General features: G+C 43.4%; 1 protein-coding gene across 1 annotated transcript in view; it reads right to left on the bottom strand.

Annotated features, from left to right (window-relative positions):
- Positions 1-17,308, bottom strand: part of MOV10L1 (Mov10 like RISC complex RNA helicase 1) — a 69,854-nt gene that overhangs the window by 18,799 nt on the left and 33,747 nt on the right. Inside the window, 3 exon segments of the mRNA XM_055328553.1 lie at positions 7,235-7,332; positions 7,769-7,827; positions 14,713-14,804. Of these exon segments, the coding sequence (XP_055184528.1) occupies positions 7,235-7,332; positions 7,769-7,827; positions 14,713-14,804 (249 nt within the window).

The raw sequence follows: 17,308 nt of genomic DNA on the forward strand, positions 1-17,308 counted from the left end.
AGAGGGAGAAGCAGGCTCCATGCACCGGAAGCCCGACGTGGGATTCGATCCCGGGTCTCCAGGATCGCGCCCTGGGCCAAAGGCAGGCGCCAAACTGCTGCGCCACCCAGGGATCCCAAGAAACTCATTTCAAAAGCAGCTGTGCCATTCTGTGTCCCCAGTAGGTTGTAGGACGCTCCTGTTGTCACACATGCTCGCCATGGTAAGTCTGTAATTCTGTGGCCCTGTTAATTTTGGGTTACTGTGTGTGTAGTGGCAGCTCACTATGGTTTTGTTTCCCTAATGACTAATGCTGAACACATTTTCATGGACTTACTCCACAGTTCCTGATGATGGTCTGTCTTATGATGGTATGAAAGCGGTACACACTTTGCAGAAACTATTCAGAATTTTGAATTTGGATCTTTTCCCTGGGGCACTGATATGTACTATGATCCTCTGGCGATGCTGGGCAGCGGCCACAGTTTCCAGTCAGCCTGCGATCCATCACGAGGTCGACAGCCGATGCCGACAGCCACTCTGTTTCTCACTTTGAATACAGCACGCAGTAATTACGTGAGGTATTCAGCACTCGATTATAAATAGGCTTTGCATAAGCTGATTTTGCCCCACTGTTTTGCACATTGTTGAGGTTAGCTGGGCTAAGCTGTGATGTCTCGTAGGTGTATTAAATCCATTTTCAACTAAGTATTTTCACCGTATGCTAGATTTCACAAGATGTGACCCCACCCTAAGCCAAGGGAGATCTCCATAATCTTTGGTAAAGTGTTCATGTCTTTCATTCAGTTTTAAGACTCTCATGCTCTAGTGATGAGCTAGATTTTCATGATCCTAACCATGTCTTTTGAACAGTAAAACATTTGAGTCCAAATTCATCAATTTTTTATGAATCACATTCTTGGCATCCTATCTAAAAACTCTTTGCCTAACCTGAAGATATTAATATTTTCTCCTGGGATGCCTGGGTGGCTCAGCTGGTTAAGTGTCCAGCTTTTGGTTTCAGCTCAGGTCATAATCTCAGGGTCGTGAGATTGAGCCCCGCATGGGCTCTGCACTGGGTGTGGAGCTTGCTCAAGGTTCTCTCTACTCCTGCCCCCTGCCTGCCCTCTCTCTCAAAAATAAAAAGATTTTTTTATGTTGTTTTCTAGAAATTTTAGTTTCAGGCTTTATATTTAGGGTTATGATCCATTTTGAAGGGATCCAGGTGCACACCCTTGCATACAGACACCCCATTGTCCTAATGCCTCTCACTAAGAAGACCATCCTTTCCCCACCCTGATTAACGGTGCACCTTTGTAGAAAGTCAGCTGTCCAAATTCCCATGGGCCTACTCTAGGCTTCTGTTCTATTCCACTGACTCATGTTTATCTCTATGACAGTACCACACACAGGACCACACTGTCTTATTATAACTTTGTGAAATGTTTCAAGATCAAGGAGTGTGAGTTCTTGAGTTTGTTCTTTTTCAAAGTTGTTTTGAGAATTATAGGCCTTTTGCATTTCCATATAAATTTAGGAATTGGCTTGTCAATTTCTAAAAAAAAAAAAAAAAGTCTGCTAAGATTTTGACTTGACCAGCACTGGGTTTGTAGGTTGATTTGGGTCCTCTGACACGGAACAGTTTCTCTCATCAGAGCCAGGAGGTCTCTAGTGTATTTTTGTACACCTTTTGTCAGATTTGTCCCTAACGTTCAGAACTTTTTGTTTATTAATGAGACACTCACAGAGGCAGAGACACAGGCAGAGGGAGAAGCAGGCTCCCCACGGGGAGTCTGATGTGGGACTCGATCCCAGGACCCTGGGATCATGACCTGAGCCAAAGGCAGATGGCTCAACCAGATGCCCCTGTTCAGAACATTTGGTTGCTATCTTACATTTGGTGGCACTGTAAATTAAATTCTGGGTGTTTATGCTAGTAACAATTTATTTCTGTATACTCACCTTGTATCCCATAAATTTGCTAATCTCTTATTAGTTTCAATGGCTTCTTTTTTGAATTGGATTTTATACACAAATGGGTGCCTTTTTTCTTGCAGAGTTGCTGGTCCACAGCCTCCTGCAGCGTTGAACATAAGTAGCAGGACTGGACGTGCCCTGATCTTCATGAGAAAAGTGCATTTTGTCACTCACTGTGTAGGTTTTTTTGTAGGTGAAGGACGTTCTCTTCCATTTCTAGTTTGCTAAGCTTTTCGGTGAAGAATGGATGTTGGATTTTGTTAGGTGCTTAGTTTCTATTTCACATGTTCTTATTTTTCTAGTTTTCTAAGGAAGAAGCTGAGGTCACTGAGTTGAAACCTTTATTCTTCTTTTCTTTAGGCATTCAGGGCTATGAAAAGGGTGTTTCTAGCAGCAGCTTACTGTTCCTGGTATGCTGCGGTGTCACTTTCACTTTGCAAGAAACATTCTAATTTTTCTATTGATTTCTTCTGTGATCTATGGGTTACATATAAGAGTGTTTTCCGCTTCTCAATATTTGGGGATTTCCTAGAGATCTTCCTGCAATTGACTTCTAACTTGATTCCATGTGGTTAGAGAACGTATTTTGTATGACTTTAATCCTTTTAAATTTGAGACCTGTTTTCTGGCCCCAAATAAGGTTATAGTGGTGAAAATTGTGTCCACTTCTACACAAAGTGCATGTATCCAGTTCTTGAGTGGTGTGTTCTACAGACACCCCTGACTGCCCAGGTCATCTGCACCTGTGCCCATCATCTTCCCTGTAATTAACTGGGGGAGGAGTGCTGACATTGCTGACAGGCAAAGGGAATTTGTCTGGTCTCATTGCTGATAGGCACAGGGAATTTGGTCTCTCTTCAGTTTTATCAGTTTGTTTCACATGTTCTGAGGCTGTTATCAGGTGATTGTGTGTGTCTAGGATGGTTATACATTCCTAATGATTATTTTCTGTTACTATGACATCACCTTTATCCTGATTACCAGTACTCTGAAACCTCTGACACTGATACAGCCACTCCATCTTTCTTTTCTTTTCCATCTTTGTTTTGATATCTTTTTCTATCTTTTACTTTCGACTTGTTGTCTTTATATTTAAAACATATTTCCTATAGGCAGCATATAGTTAGGTCTTTCCTTTTTATGCAGTCTGACAATCTCTACCTCCTCTTAACTGCTTTGTTGAGCCCACATACATGTGATGTGGTTACTGATAGATTTAATTTCCTCATCTTGCTACTTGTTTTGTGTCTGAAGTGTTCTAGGTGCACAATTACAGCCAGAGATGTCAACAACCCACCCTATGTAAATCACTGTACAAGTGGGTAATAAATAAGTCAGGTTATGGTATGGCTGTCTATGTGTCCTTTTCTGCTTACTTTTGAACTAATTATTTTTGTGATTTCTTTTTATCTCCTTTTTGGTCTAGCTCTTTATATTGTTATTTTAGTAGCTGCTGTAGGGTTTAGAGTATATGTTAATTGATCACAGTTTCCTTCAAGTGAATTATACCAGTATAAGAAATAATATTCTTCTCCCATCCCCTGTACTATTATATTTTATATGTTATGAACTATAATACATTGTTACCATTTTAGCTTGAAAGTCAATTATCTTTTAAAAATTATTATGAAGTTTTATCACAGTAATAACATTTCACTTCAGATCTCTTAGCATTCTACTCTTTTGATTCCAGGAGTCTGATTATTTTAGAGATCTCATATGAAAGGAATCGTGCAGTATGAGTCCTTCTGTGACTAGTTTGTTTCTCTGAGTATCTCTGAGTATAATGTTCTCCAGGTCCACCCATGTCACATTTTACAGGATTTCCTTCTTTTTAAAAAGTCAATTATCTTTTAAGAATTTTTTTAAAAGATCTATTTATTTATTTATGATATATATAGAGAGAGGCAGAGACACAGGCAGAGGGAGAAGCAGGCTCCATGCTGGGAGCCCGACGCGGGACTCGATCCCGGGACTCCAAGATTGCTTCCCGGGCCAAAGGCAGGCGCCAAACCGCTGAGCCACTCAGGGACCCCTAAGAATTTTTTAAAGAAAAAAGTGATTTAAATATATGTAGCTACTTATAATTTCTGGTCTTTTTCATTCCACTGTGTAGACCCTTATGTCCACCTGGCATCATTTCTGTGTGCTGCAAGGGTCCTCGGTCCAGCAGTGCAGGTCAGTGGGTAACGGACTCCCCCATCTCTCAGCCTGAGCAAGTCTGAGTACGTTTCTATTTCCTCTTAATTTCTAGTGTTTACTGGGCATACAGTTCTGGGCTGACGGTTTCTCCTGCCAGCGCCTTGCTGTCTTCTGGTGCACACTGCTGTCAGAGTCTGCTGCTGTCCTCCTTTTTTAAAATAAAAAAAAAAATATTTGAGAGCGAGAGAGAAGCAGACTTGTCTTCTGTGTCTCCACTGAACAGAGTGCCCTATATGGGGCTCCATCCCAGGATCCTGGGATCATGACCGGAGCAGAAAGGAGACACTTCACCGGCTGAGCCACTGAGGCACCCTGCCATCCTTGTTTCTGCTCCTTGGCATGTGATGAGTCGCTCTTTGCTTCTAAGGTTTGCTCTTTGTAAGCAACTTTCAGGAATTTGACTGTCAAGTACCTCAGTGCAGTCTTCTTCACATTTCTTGTATTTCAGGTCTGTTAGTAAGTCTCCTGAATATTTAGGGTTTATGGTTTTTATCAATTTAGGAAGGCTTCCACAGTTTTTTCTAGTATTTCTTACACTTCTCTCTGGGACTCCAATTGCATGGATGTGAGGCTGCTAGAAGGTGTCCTACAGCTCACTGATGCTTTTCTACTTTTAATACACTTTATATTTTAGAGCTATTTTAAAAACTTATTTTGCTTCATTCTGTCAAGTTTCTGTAACTGTTCAAGTTCACCAATTTTTTGACTGTATTGTCTAGTCTTTTAATTCTTTCTTTTTTTTCTTAATGTTTATTTATTCATGGGAGACACAGAGAGGCAGAGATAACAGGCAGAGGGAGAAGCAGGCTCTCTGTGGGGAGCCCGATGCGGGACTTGATCCTGGGACCTGGGACCTGGGATCACACCCTAAGCTGAAAGCAGACACTCAGCTGCTGAGTCACTCAGACCTTCCTATTTATATTTTTCATGGTAGACACTGAATTTTGTTTTTGTTTTTTTTTTTAAGATTTTATTTATTTATGAGAGAGAAAGAGAGAGAGAGAGAGAGAGAGAGAGAGAGAGAGAGAGAGAGGCAGAGGGAGGAGCAGGCCCCATGCAGGGAGCCTGACATGGGGTGGGACTTGACCCCAGGATCACACCTTGGGCTGAAGGCAGGAGCTAAACCGCTGAGCCATCAGGGCTGCCCAATTTTTTTGTTTCTTTAAAAGAAATTTGTCTTTTGTTTGTACCTCTACGGAACATGCTTGTGCTCATGAACATATGGAGCGTAGTTATAAAAACTATTTTAATGTCCTTTTCCGTTAATTGCCACTACTGTTACACACACACACACATATACATATACATATATTATTTCAACTGATTGAAATTTCTTATAGGCTGTGTTTTCAGTTTGTTTCTGGATTAGATACTAGACATTGTGAATTTTACACCTTGAAAGGCATGTACTTTTGTATTTCTGCAATTATTCTAGAACCTTGTTGTGGCTGTGGCTGCACTACTTAGCCACTCTCTCAGCCTTTCAGATGGACGGGGTGGCAGGCAGCGTAGGGCCAAACTCTCCCCATTCCTCAGGTGACACCCTCTGAGTACTCTACTTGTTACCCTGTCAATTCTGTGGCTGTGGGAACAAACCATGCCCAGCACTGCGGGGACTCAGGATTCCTTCTATTCTCCAGGGCTTCTTCCCCAGACTTGAGTTGTTTCACCACTGGCATGCATTCAGGAGTCCTGGCCTGAAAATTCAAAAGGGCCTGTGCTGACTCCAAGAGCTCTCTCTTTCCTGTGGTCTTCTCCAGCCCTCTGTCCCATGAATAACATCTGTCTTGTACTTGTACTGCCAGGAGTCTCATCCTCAATTCTGCAGACCATTGGCTTCTCCCCTTCTGCTCCCTGGCCTGGGAACTTTGAAGATGGTGAACTGGGGCAATCACAGGAGTCACCTCATGTGCTTTCTCTCTCTCAGGAATCACTGTCCTATGATAGCTGATGTGCAAATGTCTGAAAGTGTTGTGTCATGTGTTTTGTCTGATTTTTAATTATTTAAGGCAGGAAGGTAAATTCAGTCTCTGTAATTCCATCTTGGTTGATATGTGGAATGCCCCTGAGTTTATTTGCTACCTAGCTAATCCATAATAAGAAGGTAATGTTCTGCATTTAAAAGTATTAAGATTCAGCTAATCAGGAATGTGATCCACACAAACAGCCACACTTCCTCCACCTCACATCTCCCATCAGGATCACAAGACCCTCCCCCTGAGAATCAAGCCATGAAGTGGACCAGTGAGGTGATGGAGAGAGTCTGCAGGTAACAGTGTCTGTTCCAATGAAGATCTCTTTCTACTTTCAGATTAGGTAAGAAATAAAGATTATTTTAATGGAAACTGTTTGCTGTTTCCTTCACAGAATTGTGACTGTGTAGGCATTCCAAAACTATCATTTTTGCATTGTTTTGGAGAGGAGCTATAAAATGGTAAGAGTTTCTAAATATTAGATAGAACTAAAAATTTATATTTATTATACATTTAAAACATGCTGAAAAAAGGAAATTCCAACAGCACAGAACTACAGATTAAAACCTCCACCACAGACATGGAGAATTTTGCTCATTACTGGAAATACAATGATAAATAAAACCACTTCTGTTTTACTCATAAAGATATATGGAACAGCCTAGGACAACAGCTGGCATGTAACAGGCACTATGTTACTCTGTATAGAACTGGATTGTATAAATAACAAATAAGTATCTTTGTAATGCTCATAATGATTACAATTGTTAACAACTTGGTAGATGTATACTTGTCCAGACATTTTCTATGCAGCATATAACCATATAAATGTAGATATACACAAAACACATATAATTTTAAAATAAAATTATAAGCTCAAACAAATGGATCCTTGTCTTGGTTTTCCCCACTAACGATATGATAGCCATCTTAGCCCTATGTAAAGTTGTATGTAAACTTTACACTACACATCTGTAGTATGGTATCTTAGTTTTATTTGAGCTGTTATCTCGGGTTACTTGTGAACTACACTCCTCTAACACACTAGGCAATTGAGAGCTAATATATTATCTACTTAAATATTTAAATAATCAAAGCAATACCTTGATGGTGGAGTGTCCATTGTTTTTGGTGTCTTGTACAAGGTTCCAATTCCCTGTCACTTGGGGAGACTGTAAAATGATTTCTTCTGGAAATAACACTTTTAAAACAAGGGAAGAAGGTAGGTATTACTGAAAAGCTTAAAAAAGATGAATAGAGGCAGCCTAAGTAATTCACATTTATGCCTTCCTTTCTCTTCTGGCTTCTGTACATGGTTTCTCAGTTACCACAGAATACCAGTACTGTGTATCGTTTGCAAAGAAGCCATCTGCCTATCTGGAGCTACATAAGTGAATTATATTAAGAGGGGAAAAGCACAGTGCAATGACTTCATTTTAAATAATTTAAGCATGCTATTTTTATGTAGTTGGAATAGTAAGAAAACACTGAAACTTGCCAATGGGAAGAAAACTTTGGACTGCATAGTTTTTACTTGTAATATAGGACTGAAGAGTCTGTTTTTGCACAAAATTGTACATGAAACTTATAAAAACATTCTGGGAAGAAGTAACACTATCATTCCACAAAAATAATACCTTTAACACCTAAGTGGATGACGTGTTCAAGTGCAAAGTGACACCGTCTGCTTGTAGTCCTGCCAGAGAGAGAACAACGTGGAATAATTCGCCTCCAGTTTAGAAATATTAAGTTTAGCACTGGTCACTAGGTTATGAAACCTAATTACATAACTTGAGCCAACCTGCTAATGTAACCTTTATAAAATACGTACAAAGGAGCCATATTAAGAGTCAGAGATCCCCGCCGGGGAGTCTGGAGCACAGAGGGGTCACTTTACAGTGTGTGTCTATTCACAACATTAGGAATTTTACAGAAAAACTTTAAACAGAAACAACTCATGTATCAGGACAGCAGAGACTCTTTCCTTTCTGGGACTATTTCTCTTTTAAACATATAAAGAGTGTAAGTAGAAAAAAAAAGGGGGGGGAATATAGCCTTATAGCCTTAGAGGCATTAGGGAAATATTAATACTATTATGTCAACAGCAAAGCAATTCAGATTGTAAGATTTAAACTTTTGAAATTCACAACCATTAAAAGATACTGAGGCCTATTAATAATTTTAAGAGTTTAAGCAAAAATTGATTCAAACCAAGCAGCACCCCAGCCAGCAGATGCAAAGAGGCCATGAGGAGCTGTATGGAATAAAGGACTTTACTACCAGAAGGGAGTGGGCACAAGGAAATTACCCTGGGGCAAAACAGGGGGCTGGTTATCGCAAGCTCCTTTTCATAAGGGGTGGGCAGGGGTCCGCCAGGCTGAGCCCCTCACCAGTCCTGACCAGGCAGTTCCCGAATAACTGGCTCAAGATTCCGTTTCGGGGGGGAGTCAAAACTGTATTTCCCTCCTGGTGTGGTGACTTGGGGCTCAGTATAAGAAACTGCTGCAGGGAAGCCCCGGTGGTGCAGCGGTTTAGCGCCGCCTGCAGCCCAGGGCATGATCCTGGAGACCGGGGATCCAGTTCCACGTTAGGCTCTCTGTATGGTGCCTGCTTCTCCCTCTGCCTGTGTCTCTGCCTCTATGAATAAATAAAATAAAATCTTAAAAAAAAAGAAACTGTTGTACACCTGCTGTTTTGTTTCTTCACACAATGAAAATAAAAAACATATAACCTCATCTTCAATGAAGATGACCAAAGCTCCAAATAAGTGAAGATGGATATCTATTCAATAAAGAGTATCTGGCCTCAAATAAGCACAAGTACAAGAGCTGCTCCTTACCAACTCCAAATTTGGGCCACATACAGGTTTCTGGAAAATTCAGACTTGGGAGCCCAAAGACCAAATGATTGTTTCTCACCCGAATTACGAGGTGCAGAGCAGATGCTGCGAGGTCACCATGAGGACCCATTTGCACAGCCTGGAATTATGGGTGAGGGGGTGTATGAAGCTGGAAAAACTGAGTGCTGCACCCAACCCTCAGACACTTTCCCTAGGCTCCCAGGCACGAAGGGTACTGGCAGCCCCCCCACTGTTCCTTCAGCATCATCTTCAGCAATTAGTTGCCCAGGTTATAATCAACTCCATCCAAGAGGAGTCACAACCAGAACAGCACTTAAAGCAGACACTTAGAGAAGAAGAGACCGGGGAAGGACTAAATGCCTCATCCCCTTCCAGTGGGTAGCTTTCCAATCTCAGTGCTATCTCACCTCTTCCAGAGGGGAAGGAGAAAAGGTTTCAAAATATTTTAAAAGGTACAGGGGCACCTGGGTGGCTCAGATGGTTAAGCGTCTGACTCTTGATTTCTGCTCAGGTCATGATCTCAGGTTGTGAGATCCAGCTCTGTGTCAGGCTCCACAGCGGGGGTTGAGCTTGAGTCTCTCTCCTCCTCCCTCTGCCCCACCCCTTGTGTGTGTACGCCCTCTCTTTAAAATAAATAAATCTTAAAAAAATATTTTAAAAGGCACAAGAAAGACTGAACATGTAACAAAGACTGTGCCAAGCTAACAAGATTATTGTCACTGCACACAAAGGTGATACTTAAATGCTTACTGGTTTTTATTAAATCAAATTTGCAGTCAGAAAGCTTTCCATCAAGAAAGCTCCTGACCTGGAAGGCTTTACTGGCAAATTCTACTGCCCAAGGATCCTGTCCTCATGCTTTAATGAAAACTGAAGGCGTCTCAAGAATTCTTTCTTGGTCTTCGGCTCTGAACCCCACCACTTTAAATCACATTGATTTTACATTAGAAAACCAATCAGTTTAACTATCTTAATAGACTAAAAAAAAGAAAACCACACAATCACCTTGATACAGAAGCAGCATCTGACCAATCCCACACCCACTCATGACTGAGTGCTGGCTGGCAGCACACCTGGAGTCCATCTCCTCAACCTGAAGGGGGCCAAGTACAAAGAACCTACCTCCAGCTCACACTGTGCTTAATGGTTCCAGACTGAATGAACGCTAACCCTCAGGTGGGGAACAAGGCCATCTAGGAAATGCTATTCTAGCCAATGCAGTCAGGCAAGGAAAAACAAAATGCATCCAGATAAGAAAGCAGTAAAGCTCTTTACTTGAACATAAAGATCATATGTGTAGAAAACCCTATGTAGCCTATAAAGAGCTACTAGAACTGCAAAATGCATTTAACAAACTCTCAGGATACTAGAATATACAAAAATAAATGGCATTCATAAACATTAACTGGAAGCAAGTAGAAATTTAAGGTTGCTGTTTACAACAGCAGTACATTTTAAGAGTCCTACCAATCTGAGAGAAGAGAGGAAAAACAGTAGTGAACTGTACAGATGCTCCTGAAAGCAATGAAAACCAGACCTAGTGAGATGGAGAGAGGTACCATTTCCAAGGCTTGAGAGACTCAGTATTAAGGTATCAATTCTTCCTGAGATGGACCTAAAAATTCAATGTAATCCCAATCAAAACCATAACAAGTTTTTTGTAGAAACAGATAAATTGAATTCTAATATCCATACAGGTCTACCAAAGACTGAGGAAAGCCACACCAACGTGGCAGACAATGGACAAAGTGGAAGCCTTACGCTACCTGATTTACCTGATTTAAAGACTCATCAACGAAGACTATGAACGGGAAATAAGCACATAAGAAGGCAGTCAGCATGATGACTCATTCGGGAAATGCAGACCCAACCATAGTGAGACACCAGCTCACAACTATTAGAACAATCACAATGAAACACACTGACCAGACCAGGGTTGTGAGCCTGTGGAGCAACAGGACCCCCACACGAGCTGGTGGGAATGCAAATGGCACAGCTGCTTTGGGTCAGAGCTTTCTTTCAGTTTCTTACAATTATGCACACCCTCACCACACTGTTCCATGTTCACCCAAGAGAAATGAACACACGAACATGCAAAGATTTACACGCAGACATTCATAGCAATTCCTTTTTGTAATGGCTAAAAGATGAAGAAAACCCAGTGTCTACCCACAGGTGACTGGATAGATGAACTGTAGTAGATTCTTTTTTTTTTAAGAAGATTCTATTTATTTATTCTTGAGAGACAGAGAGAGAGAGAGAGAGAGAGAGAGAGAGAGAGGCAGAGACACAGGCAGAGGGAGAAGCAGGCTCCATGCAGGGAGCCCGACGTGGGACTCAATCCCAGGACTCCAGGGTCACGCCCTGGGCTGAAGGCAGGCACTAAACCACTGAGCCACCCAGGCGTCCCCTGTGGTAGATTCTTACAACGAAATACTACTGTCGTAAAAAGGAAAAAAATGGGAATGACTGTTAGACAACTGATGTTAATGTAACATCGTGTGTCAACTATAATTCAATAAAAATATCAATGAAATCATTTTAGCAGTGACGTTGAATCTTAGAATAATTATGCTAAGTGAAAAAGAGATGTCAGGTAAAAAACAGTAAGTCTTGTATATTTCCATTTATGTAAGATTTTACAAAGTGCAAACTAACCCTATTGCAACAGAAAGTGCTGCTTTGGGCCTGGGGGGCGGGGCAGGGGTGGAAGGAAGTATTTGCTGTGGCAGATACTCTCTTTCTCTTGACCGTGGAGGTGGTTTCACAGGATACAGATGTATATGAAGTCCTCAAATTACATACTTTAATAAGGCATAATTACAGTGCCTATATTCTATCTCACTAGACCTGTTTTATTTTTTAAAGGGAAAATCCCTACAGAAAGCAAGTAACACACAAAAGTCCTGCCTCTCTGCCCTCTCTACAGAGCCCTGCCCAGCTCTGATCCACCTGCTGCACTGCAGGCCTGCCCCATTTCCAAATGTTCAAAACAAGTGAGGAATAGATATTTTATTAATTTTTATTTTATTTATTTTTTTTAAAGATTTATTTATTTATTCATGATAGACAAAGAAAGAGAGAGGGGCAGAGACACAGGAGGAGGGAGAAGCAGGCTCCATGCTGGGAGCCCAACGTGGAACCCGATCCCGGGACTCCAGGATCCTGCCCTGGGCCAAAGGCAGGCGCTTAACTGCCGAGCCACCCAGGGATCCCCAGGAATAGATATTTTAAAAAAATGAGAAATCTTGGGGCACCTGGTGGCTCAGTGGTTGAGCGTCTGCCTTTGGCTCAGGGTGTGACCCTGGGGTCCCGGGATCAAGTCCCACATCGGGCTCCCCACAGGGAGCCTGCTTCTCCCTCTGCCTGTGTCTCTGCCTCTCTCTCTCTCATGAATAAATAAAATCTTAAAAAAAAAGTGGGGGGAAATCTTGGGCACCTGGGGGCCTCAGTTGGTTGGGCTTCTGTCTTTGGCTCCAGTCATGATCTCAGGGTCCTGAAATAAATCAAGCCCTGTGCTGGGCTTCCTGCTCAGCAGGGAATCTGCTTCTCCCTCTCCCTCTGCCCCTCCTCCTGCTCATGCTCTCTAATAAATAAAAATCTTTTTTTGGGGGCAGCCCTGGTGGCGCAGCGGTTTAGTGCTGCCTATAGGCTGGGGTGTGATCCTGGAGACCAGGGATCGAGTCCCACATCGGGCTCCCTGCATGGGGCCTGCTCCTCCCTCTGCCTGTGTCTCTGCCTCTCTCTCTCGCTCTGTGTCTCTCATGAATAAATAAAATCTTTTTTAAAAAACTTTTTTTCTTTTTTTTTTTAAAGGGAAATCTCTTGATTTTGTATAACTTAATACAAACAACCTAAACAGTTATGTGGGGCAAGCAAAGCCTCGGTGCGTGAAATGTGGCAGCTTGCCACTCCCACACTCTGGCCTCTCATCTCTTCCACACTCTACACCAGGCTGCCCACATGCTTGCTGAAGAACTAGGCCTGGTGTCTGAGATCACCAAACCAACATCTTCTCTCCACCTCATCATCGTGTCTCGCCAACAGCCCGTCACCGCTGGTACCCTCAGGCTTCTCCTGGGCACGTTCTTTCTGGCTCAACCCCATGGCCTTTCAAGCCTACTGCCCGAGTCCTGCATCCTCTGGCAGGTCGGCTCCCACACCACGCTTGTCCCATCCTTCTTCTCTCCTTCCCTCCTCCAAACCTCTCCTCCTCTGGGACTGGGCTTGCTGCACATGCCAGAGGAACACATGATCAGAAATGGCCAAGTACACATCAGCTCTCGCCTCTTCCAACCAACTATCTTGAGGCAGAATGTTACCCTCCACCAATGGCTCCTGCCCCACCTGGCCAGACTCATCTCCTCCCGCATGCACTGCCTTGCCCCAGCCACCCCTGCCACTGCAGGAGGCTCCACGGAGGTAGTTTCTCTCATTCCAAACAGCAAGAACAGCCTTTCCTGGACTTCACGTTGCTCTTCATCCCACCTGCTCAGCCTCCATGGCCAAACAACCTGCTCTCCCCATTGATCCACAACCCATTCACACTCAACACACTTTGATTTGGTGGCAGCCTCAACACCCAAACATTTTCCTAAACAAGACTAATTTTAAAAATCCCTGATCAATTTTAAAATTAGCACCTTCTGATACCTAAAAGATACACTACAGAAAGTGAAACAAGCAACAGATATAGAGAAATTACAGCAGTTAACTGTAGCATTATGTAGCATAATCAAGAACAGTCCACAAAGAACACAGAAAAGACTCCTACAGGTAACAAAAACCAAATTATTCAGGAGAAGACATGAACCAGCATTTCATGGATGAGGAAATTTTATGGCCAACAAACATGGAAACTCCCAACCTCATAAGCAGTTAGAGAAACGCATGTCCAGATCATAAGGAGACAGATTACCAAGATCTACGAACTTGGCAAGAATTTAAGAGAGTTTAACAAAACCAGGTTCTGGGATGGTGTAGATCAGGTTGTTACAGATGCTGATGGTGGGGGTCTCTGATGCCATCATGGATAAAGGGGAAACAAACACACCCAAGCCAAGGTCCCACTCTTTTAAGGTACGGCCAAGAAAACACCGGCACGTGTGCACACAGAGGGAGCAGGTCCTCACAGCAGTGCCTTCAGGGCAGAGACAGGATAAGCGTCCATCCACAGAACAGGGAAAGTGAGTAGGGGACTTACCCTGTGATGGAAGCAGCAGTGAAGACACTGAATAGTGACACACAATATGGAGAATGATAGGAACAGGTCAGTGAAAACCTCCTGGACATCAGACACTGACTGCTCCAAACAAAACCAAAAAACAGATTTTTCTGTGTATGTGTGTGCATCCATGTGTACAAAGACACACAAACTTTTTTTTTTTAAACAGGGGAGAGAGAAATACAAAATCCTAGTTAATGGTGGAGGGTGTAGTAGATGAAAGGGAGGGAAAGACAGGTTGTTAGGGCCACTGGCCCATGCTCATGTGATAAACAAGTCATCCGTGTACTTAAGCTCCATTAAAGAATGAACAGCAAATGTCTGTGACTTCATCTCAAAACATGTCTGGTAGTGAAGCTGGAATTGTGACCCATGAACAGGGACACTGCCGTCCTGCATCTCCTACACTAGTGCTGAGGTGTGCAGGGATGGAAGGGAAGCCTGCTACCCGCCAGGAATGAAGATACATTTGTATGACAAGTCACTGAAAGCATTACCTGTTATATGTGAATTCCACATCCATAGGTTCAAAGTTATATGCTTGCTCAAATTCTGGGTTAAGTTTAAGGGTTACATCTTCTTCATGAATCTAAAAAGGAAACAAAATTTAATTCCCATACTTCACATTTGATTGTTGGGACAATCTTCATCTAGCAACATGTCATGAAACACTTTACAGACTGGAGCTAAAATATGGCATTTTTAAATCCTTGTGAAACTGATCAGAGGATTAAATCCCGCTGTTGTTACATCCTCCACACCAGGACCTGGCCCCTGGAGGCGCCTGCATTAGCACACTTCCTGAGCTCCTCCCAGGCCACGCTCCAGAGCCAGGCTCTGTGGAAACAAAGTGTACAGCATAAGCCACAGCCTCCACAAAGAGGTCCTTCCAAGGACTCCCTTTGCAGCAGAATAGGGAACTAGGCATTCTGGGGCCCTTCAGCCATGGCTAGGGCCTGTGTAAAGTGATTCCTGGACAGGTGGGACAAAAAGGGAATTTCTAAGGAAGCACAGGAGGAAAAAAGCAGGAAGGACAGCTGTGAGGTGAAAAGGAGCACAGGCTGAGTAAGGGTGCCAGGCAGTGTGGGCTTCCCAAGGGCTAGGCAACCAGAGCTGGCTGGTGGGAGAGTGGGCACTTGGGCCGCCCTGTTGGCAAGGCCCCCTCTTGCAGCAGAAGCTGTCAATCCCCTTAAAAGATGAGAAAGCCCAGCACAGGTCCGCAGGTTTCCCAGGGATCAAGATGAACGAGAATGATCCTGTTAAGAGATCACCAAGCACACAAGGAAGCAAATCTCCAAGAGTGAGGGTCAGCACAGCCATCAAGGGAGTTGGACCCCCCAGGACATCACATGCTAACATCATCATTTCCAGAAACTTGAAAAACTGTATGATTTTTTTTTAAAAAACCCAGAAAAAAAAGGATAAACAAGCCAATATAAAAAATAAGAGGGCAGCTTTAATGAATCAAAACAGAGCACGTGGAGATGAAAGCCATGCTAAGACAAACTGAGCAGGAAGGGAGGAAGTGATGACGTCTATTCCCAAGCACATGCTCCTGGCGATAAGAAGGCCCCTCTGCAGATGTGGCTATGCTGGCTGAGGTCAGTGCCGGGCCCAGCCTAGGGAGCCTCCTGTCCCATGGCCCCCGGACCACCAGGAGTGTGCAATCTGCCGGCAGCAGCAGCCCCATTTTGGAATGTCCCCAACACCTGGTGCCAGGTGAGAACACTGGGCTGCCTGTCACAGAAACACCAATTTGACATCAATGGAGTAACTGCTGATCCTGGATGTGTGTATTCTGCCCAGCACGCCATCCGCAGGGCTCTCCTGAGGGCCTTCTGTACCATCATGGTCTCCCATTCCACGGCACTGGCCAAAATTAAACTACAGAGAATCAAGTAAAGCAAAGGGCTGAGACCTATAGGATTTACTAACTGGACCATGAATTCCACCACTCAGAAGCGGCTGCCTTTATGGAATATCCCCCTAAAAGGATCAGTAAGCATGCTCAACACCCTCAAGGTGTAGCTTCAGTCTGGATTTGTCAGCCTATGGTGCTCACTTCGGCAGCACATAGACTAAAATTGGATTTGTCGGGATATGATTCTGGCCACCCCCCAACCAGTGTTCAGGAACCAAGGAGACCTCAACCTGTGATCCTGGTCCTGCTGCTTCTGAAGCTTTATTTCCCACAGCATCTTCCTGGAGCGGCACAAGTGGATCCATTCTTTGGAAGCTAAAAAGTCACTTGGCCATTATGGGATTCTCATACTCTTATTTTACAGCTAAAGTGTAATAAAGCTGGGAAAGCTGACAGCCCCTTGAGCTTGGGCTAAGTGGCTACCACTCTGTAGCGAGGGAGGGAGGGCAGCCTGCTGTGCTGCCCACTGGGGAGAGTCAGTGGAACAGCTGGCAGGGCACCAGGGGTCAGTTCCCTCTCCAATCATCCTAGCACTGGTTTCACAATCAGTGCATTGGCAAGGGCTGGTGCCCTGTATTTTGGTGCAGAATGCAACAAACGTGGCCACAGGGCCAGAATCGCCCCCTCTTTGAATCATTACCAGACTCTTCTAGTTCCTACAACCTAACCCCAGACAGGGCTTCAGCATTTCCTTGTTTACTTTTAGGCATCAGGCTGGAGTGGGCTTCATCCTTCTCTTCACACAGACTTGGCATGTGTGGCAGTGCTATGCGCAGGATGGGAGCAGCAGAGACCAGCCAGAGAATCACAGAACCATGTGGTAATGCCGGGAAGGAGTCCGAGAAGTCAGCAAAACTTCTCCACGAAAGCATTTAGAACTGTAAACTTTTAAGTCTATTTTTCCTTTTGAGGGTCTCTATTCGGGAGTATGTTCAGCCCAAATCTGACTAAATCAAACATCACCACTTACATGTGCTAAAAGTAAAAGGTAAGTATGACTTACATGATTGAAAGTTATCGGTTTTTTTTAAAGACATTAAGCTCTATTTATTTATTATTTTTTTTGTTATTAAGCTCTCTTTATGCATCACTTTAAATATTCACTTAATCCTAAATTTTCTGAAATACTGTCAAAGGCTGAAGGAGCACCCCTGCCACAGTGGCGGGAGGAA

This window comes from Nyctereutes procyonoides, unplaced genomic scaffold, assembly GCF_905146905.1.
Source record: "Nyctereutes procyonoides isolate TBG_1078 unplaced genomic scaffold, NYPRO_anot_genome, whole genome shotgun sequence".
Classification (NCBI taxonomy): domain Eukaryota; kingdom Metazoa; phylum Chordata; class Mammalia; order Carnivora; family Canidae; genus Nyctereutes; species Nyctereutes procyonoides.